The following is a 9,092-nucleotide window of genomic DNA, read 5'->3' on the forward strand; positions in this document are numbered from 1 at the left end:
GTTTTGTTTTTTTTTTTGGGGGGGGGGGGGGGGGGGGGGGGGGGGGGGGGGGGGGGGTGGGGGGGGGGGGGGGGGGGGGGGGGGGGTGGGGGGGGGGGGGCCATTTCTATTTTTCTCAGTGCCCTTTATTTAACCAGGAAAGTTCCACTGAGATTAACAACCTCTTTTTCAAGGGAGTCCTGGCCAAGACAGGCAGCAATACAATGCACCTTACAAAATTACACGATCAAGACCTAATAGTTAAAATTTTACAAACATTAATTAAGAAAAACAAGTGTATGTTAGCCACAAAATTTGCAATTTAGATTTAAAAGCACTCAATGAACTGAGTTTCCACTTTCTGTAACCTGTTTCATGAGGGTGCAGAATAGCAAAACCTTTTTACCCAGTTGAGTTTTACCTTCCCCATTGGCATTGCAATTTATGCATCTTGAAACACTAATTTTACCTGTTTTGTTCTGCCAGCTTTTGAGTACCACTAATTTCTTAGTTGTACTGATATCTAGACCCACTGCATTAGCAGTTTTTGTTGTCTGGCCTGATAAATCTCCTCAGCGGGTGCGTCCTGCAACATGACCACACCACCTTTATCGTGGCCATATTTTTTATGATCAATTACAACTAAAGTGTGAATGTAGTAAAGCAATAAAATGTCTGTGAAAATGATAATGAGTGAATCTGCTTGAAAAGCACTGCGTCCAAGACAGACAAAGCTGTATTTTAATGACAATGCACTAAGAAAACTATACAAGAGCAACCTTGGAGGATAATTCTTTATTTATATACAGAATAGAGTTAAAGACAAGCACTGAAGGAAATTTCTCATTGGATGGTTTAATAGTTGACAGTCTTGGCTTGCTTCGTCTCATCCAGTTCGGCTTCCAGGTAACGGAAGCGGCGTGGCGACGCAGAACTCTATAGCCTTTTGCTCTACACTAGCAGCAGTGATGCCGAGATCCTCCAGCCCTGGGAGTCCTGGGTACTTCATGTCTGTTGTGTGAAACTAGAAAATGGAAGCACAGCACAGGATCTTTCTTTCAATTTTCTTTCTGATCATCTTGAAAAAGCACTTGCTGCATTGTTGCAATCCAGCTTTCAGGGTATACCAGACACTTCGCTGTCTTACCCTGTCCACTTTGTCTGGGGTTGTCCAGGGCTCAAATGGATTCATTGCAAAGAACTGGGCAGCCAGGCTGGGGGGGGAAAAAGCCAACTTATGAGTAAACAGTCATTTGCACTCAGTTAAGTTTTGATTACTAGTGGCTCAGTAGGAAGTTATCTACAGTGGGTACGGAAAGTATTCAGACCCCTTTAAATTTTTCACTCTGTTTCATGCAGACATTTGCTACAATCAAAAAAGTTCGTTTTATTTCTCATTAATATACACTCAGCACCCCATCTTGACAGAAAAAAAACAAATGTAGAAATTTTTGCATATTTATTAAAAAAAAAACTGAAATATCACTGATCATAAGTATTCAGCCCCTTTGCTCAGTATTGATAGAAGCACCCTTTTGAGCTAGTACAGCCATGAGTCTTCCTGGGAATGATGCAACAAGTTTTCCACACCTGGATTTGGGATCCGCTGCCATTCTTCCTTCCAGATCCTCTCCAGTTCCATCAGGTTGGATGGTGAACGTTGGTGGACAGCCATTTAGGTCAGGACTCTGGCTGGGCCAGTCAAGAATGGTCACAGAGTTGTTCTGAAGCCCCTTTGTTATTTCAGCTGTGTGGCTTAGGGTCATTGTCTTGTTGGAAGGTGAACCTTCGGCCTAGTCTGAGGTCCTGAGTATTCTGGAAGAGGTTTTCTTCCAGGATATCTCTGTACTTGGCCACATCATTTTTCCTTCAATTGCAACCAGTCATCCTGTCCCTGCACTGAAAAACACCCCCAGAGCATGATGCTGCCACACCATGTTTCACGGTTGGGATGTATTGGGCAGGTGATGAGCGTGCCGGTGTCTCCACACATACTGCTTAGAATTAACACCAAAAGTTCAATCTTCGTCTCATCAGACCAGAGAATCTCATTTCTCATAGTCTGGGAGTCATCATGTGTTTTTGGCAAACTCTATGCGGGCTTTCAATATGTCTTGCATTGAGGAGAGGCTTCAGTCAGGCCACTCTGCCATAAAGCCCTGACTGTGGAGGGCTGCAGTGATAGTTGACTTTGTGAAACTTTCTCCCATCTCCTTACTGCATCTCTGGAGCTCAGCCACAGTGATCTCTGGGTTCTTCTTTACCTCTCTCACCAAGGCTCTTCTCCCACGATTGCTCAGTTTGGCTGGACGGCCAGGTCTAGGAAGAGTTCTGGTTGTCCCAAACGTCTTCCATTTAAGGAATGTGGAGGCCACTGTGCTCTTAGGAACCTTGAGTGCTGCAGAAATCCTTTTGTAACCTTGGACAGATCTGTGCCTTGCCAGATCCTTGGGCAATTCCTTCGTCCTCATGATTCTCATTTGCTCTGACATGCACCGTGAGCTGTGAGGTCTTATATAGACAGGTGTGTGCCTTTCCTAATCAAGTCCAATGAGTTTAATTAAACACAGCTGGACTCCAATGAAGGAGTAGAACCATCTCAAGGAGGATCAGAAGAAATGGACAGCATGTGAGTTAAATTTAAAAAATTAATCTAATTAATTACAAGCTTTGTAATTAATCGCATTTTAATCGCATTTCAATATTTGACATGAGAAATATTATTTAAGTTTAGTTGATGAATGAATCAATATACATAAGCTAAACTTCAAAATTTTGTTTATTTTCCCACCAGTCTACTACACAGACCAACGAAGTGCTCCTGTGATAAGCAAACACCTGAAATTAAAGTTAAGCATCATAACTGATAGTTTTATTCAACATTAATGTCTCACTTGTTATAGCTGGAATGAATAGAGAATATATATATATATATATATATATATATATATCTATATAATATATATCTAATATATATATATCTATATATATATAAATAATACAACTAGGGGTGGACTTTAACGCGTTAATTTCAATTAATTAATACGGGGACAATGCAACGAATTAAAAAATTTGCACGCATTTTAATCGCACTTGGCACCGGAACGTTCTCAGTGCACGAGTTCCAGCATACAGTTATATCGACGCACAATGTCCAAATTAGGGGCCGAATCCTGCGAAGGACCCTGCCCACGTCCTTCGCAGCCCACGAAGACTGCAAGGGAGGACGTGAGCGGCTAGCCTTCATATCAGCGTCGCCTGCCATCACCTCACCTCTGCATAGCTCATGTCGCCTAGCAACCGTGAGTGCGAAGCACAGCTGTGTAAAAGCAGCTGTTAAACAGAGAACAAACTTGTTCTCCTTTTTGTGGTTTACTTTTAAGTCTTTAATTCAAATAAGCTGTTAAAACAAGCATAACACATTTCAACATCAAGGAATACAGCTGAGCGAATGATTAATTTCCAACTATAACAAGTGAGACATTAATGTTGAATAAAACTATCCAGTTATGATGCTTAACTTAATTTCAGGTGTTTGCATATCACAGGAGCACTTCCACCCTTCATTGGTCTGTGTAGTAGACTGGTGGGAAAATAAACAAATCTGGAAATTTAGCTTAGGTATATTGATTCATTCATCAACCAAACTTAAATTAATATTTATCATGTTAAATATTTAAACACGATTAAAATGCGATTAAATTCGATTAATTAATTACAAAGCTCCAAATTAATTAGATTAATTTTTTAAATCGAGTCCCACCCCTAATAATATATATATATATATATATATATATATCTATGGTCTTTACCTTCCAATATAAAGTGCCTTGAGTGATGTGCTATATAAATAAAAATGAAATTGAAATAAACAATTCAAAGATGGTGCTGCATTTTCTTTTTTTAAATTTATCTGACTGCAGATTTTTCAGATTTGGCTCTTAGTAGCATTTCTGCACATAAGTGTGGATCAGTAGTAAATTATACTCTTTGCAATATTTTTTCCAAGCTGCCTCTGATCTGTGGTCAGTCTTATAGCAGAAAATATTCTGGCTGTTCTTGCTGGCTGCTCCAAATGGTGTGAAAAGACTCTCCTTCAAAGATCAACTTCTTTATGAAATAATGAATTTCATATTTTAGAAAAAACAGAATTTCCATACTGATCTAGTGAATGAGAAATGAAAGTCCAGACTTTTTCATGCTGACACATTAATTAACTGATTGCTTGAAGTAATTACACAACAAAATTTAAGTTCTCTGGAGAATTTTTTAAAACAAACTGCTTACTGAATGAGCGGGCGAGGCAGAGGGTAGGGCACAAAAGGTCGGTGTGCCACTGCATAAATATACTCCACCAGATCACGAAGCAGGTAACGGTTGGGTCTAGACAAGAAAAAACAGGAGAGAGAGAGAAAAAACCTTCATGTCTTCAATTCTGTCGTGTGCATTCATATAATACTAAGCTGTTAATCCACCAACCAACATGTTGCTACAAACTTTGTGTCAGTCATTTATGATTCAAACAAAAAGTACAAAAATAGTCACCTATTCCTTACAAGCAGTGCTTGAAAACAATTTAGACTTGTTATAAATCAACTACATAATTTTTACTATTATTAGTTTTTACTGAATTTAAAGCCACCTACATATCATACTGAAATATATATCTGTCTTATGTGTTTTTAGTACACTGAACTTTTAAGCCCTCAGTTCTTATTTTGCTTTCTAGAACTGTGTTTTAGAAAGACAATATGGATTCTTTTTATTTTGCGTGTATATATATATCAGTGAGGCCAATATATCAGCTGACATTAGCCATTTGCCAATATATTGGTATAAGCATTCATTAATTTCCATTAAGGTCCATTAATTTGAATGCTGATGAAGAGACGTGAGAAACATGCTTCAACCATCTTGTGTGTTGATGATGCATAGTTTACCAGAGGGCACTCAGCAACTTCCTTGTTGGCAACACATTGTTGGAAAGCCCCAAACACAACAACCGATCGGAGCAGAGTCGGGAAGAGTGTAAACAAGTAATGCACAACTTGTGACAATAAAACAAGATTATTTTAAAACTGCATTGTTGTATTAACTTTTTCTAGGCCTCATAAATAACTACACATACATATTAGTGAAATCTGTTTATGTTAATAAATAATCTGTTAATTTATCAGATTTTTAAAATCACTAAATAGTGGTATTGGTCAGGCTCTAATTTTGTTTTCCATAAACCTGTAAAAACAAAATACAGAAGTGCAACCTCATATTTATCATTAGACTAGATTACTATTTCAGAACAGATTATTGCAACTGCTATAGCTATACCGATAAATTTAAATATTTATACAAGTCTCAGTATTTGTTGAACTTCAATGCATATATTACAACACATTAACTTACTATCAAATCAGTACACCTACCCAACAAGTGCATATGTCTTTCCATTAGCATCTGGGTCTCTGATAGCACTGATAATAGCCTTAGCCACATCCGCCACCTGAAGAAAAAAAGAAGTCACTTTAAAAGGTTTAGTGAACAGAATTTACTGAACAAGACCCCTCACTGCCATTAATGAAAATAGAAAATGAATCCAGAAGTCTAGATAACATTCTAGTCTCATTTCATAACAGAACACCTTTCAGTAGACATCTTATTACCTTCTGCAAAACTATTTTGCCCTAATTTGAAGGCCTAAAATCCTCCATGTTGTTTACTCTCCACTTCAGATGAAAACAGGCAAAGTGTACAAAGAGTCCTAAACACTCAGAAACATGAATATCATGTTGCAAATCTAAAAGAGTGAAAACACATGTTAAACCCTTTGGATTAAGACAGGATGTGACTCAAGCTTATAGGAGTGTCAAGGCATATGAGTGAACCCTTCTGGCAGTATAGTGTATTACAGTGTATTACACATTGAATTAACTCAGTAGACCCTGGTAAACCTGGTACTTTATTTACACTATTGTACATAGATTTGATCTTTTTTATATCCTTGGAGTGTCCCTTTACCTTTTAATTTTCTATTCTTCTCTTTTTATAATAAGGGGAGAGAAACTGTATTTCAATTCTCCTGCATGTCCTTTACATATAGTGAATTCACAATAAAAATATTTAAATGAATCTAGACCCATTTAGTAATCAGTTATTGTTGCAGTGTGGCTTACACAAAGTAAGAGAAGTGATACAAAACACTAGCTACACTACAATAAAATACAAGGAATGATTTGCGAGTTTTGAGAGGCTTTTTTTTTTGTTGTCTTGAAGGGGAAAAAAGAAAAAGAAAATCAACAACTGCATGGTTTTAAAATCTTACATGAACAGGCTGCTTCACTGTCTTCTTCCCGAGGGCAATAAGAGGAACAGCATTTCCAAACCAGCGCATGTCTGAAAAAGGATTTAAGTCTCACAGTTACAACCAGCTATCACTGGGAACATTTTCATTGCTTATGGAACAACAGTCCTGCCTGTGTTTATAGAAGATAAAAGAAATCCTATTGCTGACATTTACAAGACACAGAGATACAGCCTTCTTACTTGCATAATAGTTGAAAAATCTGTCCTCCCTCCCAAACATCTCAGAGGGCTTCATGATGATGGCATCAGGAAACTCATCTCTCACTGCCTTCTCTCCTACAGCCTACAGTAAAACAGCATTATACAGAAAGATTATCAGATTTAGAGATATTAATCATTTTTACCATTAAATGTACCCAAATCTTGAGTAAAATGTAACTTCAACAAACACGTAGACAAAGAAATTTTGACAGAAACATCTGTTCAATCTGTACAGAAGCAGTTCTTGACCTTGTTCCTCAGGTATTTGGATGGGCTGCGTATGTCAGCGTTGAGGTGCGACATGTGGACAAACTTTGTGATACCAGCTTCTCTGGCTGCCCTGGCAATCTGCTGAGGGATGTTCACAAACACATCCTCGAAGCGATAGTTCCTTCATGAAAAAAGGTAGGAAAACCATACACATCTACACCTCAAAGCCAACTTAAAATGGCAAAACAGCTTCATGTGAACATCATATTTGAAATCAGGTGCTTTTTTCTCAGGCTAATATACCTTGTCTCCCACTCTCTGCCCACCAGATTGATGACAACATTAGAGTGCTCCATAGCCCGTTTGATGGAGTCTTTGTTCCTGGCATCCCACTCCTTTAGTGCAATAAAGAACAGAGACAATGTGACTGTCATATCCTCTGATGTTCTGAATTTATGAATGCATGCACTTTGCATAATTACTGCAAGAGACATGTGAACACATGAGCAGCTTACCATGAAGATGATTTGCCCAAGATCACCCATGGGCCTGAAGTACATGAGGTCATACTGATCACAGCGATGAGGGATTATAATCTGAGAGCCAATCCGACCTGAAAATCATCACAACGTAATCTTTTAACTTTCCCTAAACAGCCTGTACCCTGAAATCCAGCACTGGGGAATTTACAAGTACTAGCTAATGAGGAAATGCACATTGATGTCAGCATTTTTCTTAACTCACCCAGCCTATTGACCACGTATCGTCCCAGGAAACCTGTGGCACCAAACACTGTGGCAGCTACGCCACTAAAAGATGAGCGTCCTCCTTTCCCTTTGGGGATGAGAGCATGGTGCAGCTTCCTCTGCTGGACTGTGGTGACAGAGGCAGCTGACAGCAAAGCAGGGGAGCAGCTGCCTGTTGAGAGGAGTAAGAAGGCAGGTAGCACCTGGTCAGCATCACATGGAAGGATGCATTCAGTTACGCATTTAAGTTTAAAGTTCACCCAAAGTGTTTAACAGTAACTAAAAAAAACAAAAAACTAGTTAGATGTTATAAACCACAGAGCAGACATGGACTAACGCTAGCTCAGTGACACAGTCCAGAATCGTATAATTAAACTGCGATCATTATTTTGCAAGCTATTGTAAAGACACTATTCAGCCTATCACACAACTAAACTGTTGTTTAACTACTGTGGTTTCACAACTTTATTTCACAATAAAATAAAATAAAACAAAGAAACGGCGGGTGTTAGGAGTCTGTAAAGTAGACGTTACAGCTGCACAAAGGAACCAGGTCAATCCCACTTAATACTTCATCCCTAATTTATTAATCGAAAAACGGATGCAGTCACGTAAATCAAGTAGTAACTGTTGATAAGAGTTTTACTTTTTATTTTATTTTTTTCCTACCAGCTACTTAAAGCTAGCGGATGATTAGCCGAGCCTGTTAGCAAGGTCACCCAAGCAGAGTGTACTGTCTCAGTGTGAACTTGTTTTGAGATAGCATACGTATAAATATAGGCTGCATTAATCCGTAAGGCGTATATCTGCATATGCCCTGGCTACTGTTATACCGTTACTCACTTGAAATCTTTGAAAGGACACTCGCAGGACGGCTAACCAGCGATACGGTCGCCATCTTCCCAACTACGGCAAACCCTGTCGGCCAAAATACACGCGTTGTCGCGCTCGCAGACGGCATAAATAAAAAAAATTATTTTATAATTAAATTCATGTTGCCAACAGTACAAAAGTTCGTCTTTCAACGTTACACCAATAAGTCTGAAATTTTAAAGTTTTGTTTTATTTTATTATTATTTTAAGGTTTAATTAATTTTTTTTTTTAAGACTAGGACATCAACTTTGTTTTGATAGAACGTGTTTGTGTTAGTGTTGTTATTTTGGCGCCAATAAATAATTAAACACTTAAATAAATTACTACAAATGTATTCACAAGTTTACTTTTCTTAAAGGATGTATAAAATTATACTTGTATATTTCTACATTTTAATTAATGGTTTTATGTTTTTGCTGTTTTATTACACTGGACTTTTATATCCAAATGTCTTTTTGCAGTTTCACTGTGGCCTCATGTCTGCCAACTTTGGTAAATTGCTAATTTACTGTGAGTATTTTAATGCATCATGCAAATATTAATTAACAACAGTAACCTGAAAGGTCTTCTGAGTTTAATTAATTAAATGTAACTGAACACTGGTATAATCCACACTATAAGAATCTTACAAAGGCTGAAGAGGCCTTATTTTTTTATCTCAGGTTGAATCATGGACACAAAAATGACTACAAGGTAAAAAAAACAAAAAATAAACAAAACAA

The 9,092-nt window shown here is 38.0% G+C and overlaps 1 protein-coding gene across 1 annotated transcript; it reads right to left on the reverse strand.

Moving 5' to 3' along the window:
* Positions 1-759: 759 nt before the first annotated feature.
* ndufa9a (NADH:ubiquinone oxidoreductase subunit A9a) lies at positions 760-8,421 on the reverse strand. The gene is given in 12 exon segments (XM_030731352.1): positions 760-910; positions 912-1,003; positions 1,127-1,193; positions 4,267-4,362; positions 5,403-5,479; positions 6,299-6,369; positions 6,520-6,622; positions 6,790-6,931; positions 7,054-7,145; positions 7,266-7,363; positions 7,495-7,668; positions 8,340-8,421. Coding segments are annotated over 12 exon segments (1,143 nt in total). The 5' UTR covers positions 8,395-8,421; the 3' UTR covers positions 760-834.
* Positions 8,422-9,092: the final 671 nt, after the last annotated feature.

Source organism: Archocentrus centrarchus, chromosome 6, assembly GCF_007364275.1.
Source record: "Archocentrus centrarchus isolate MPI-CPG fArcCen1 chromosome 6, fArcCen1, whole genome shotgun sequence".
Classification (NCBI taxonomy): Eukaryota; Metazoa; Chordata; class Actinopteri; order Cichliformes; family Cichlidae; genus Archocentrus; species Archocentrus centrarchus.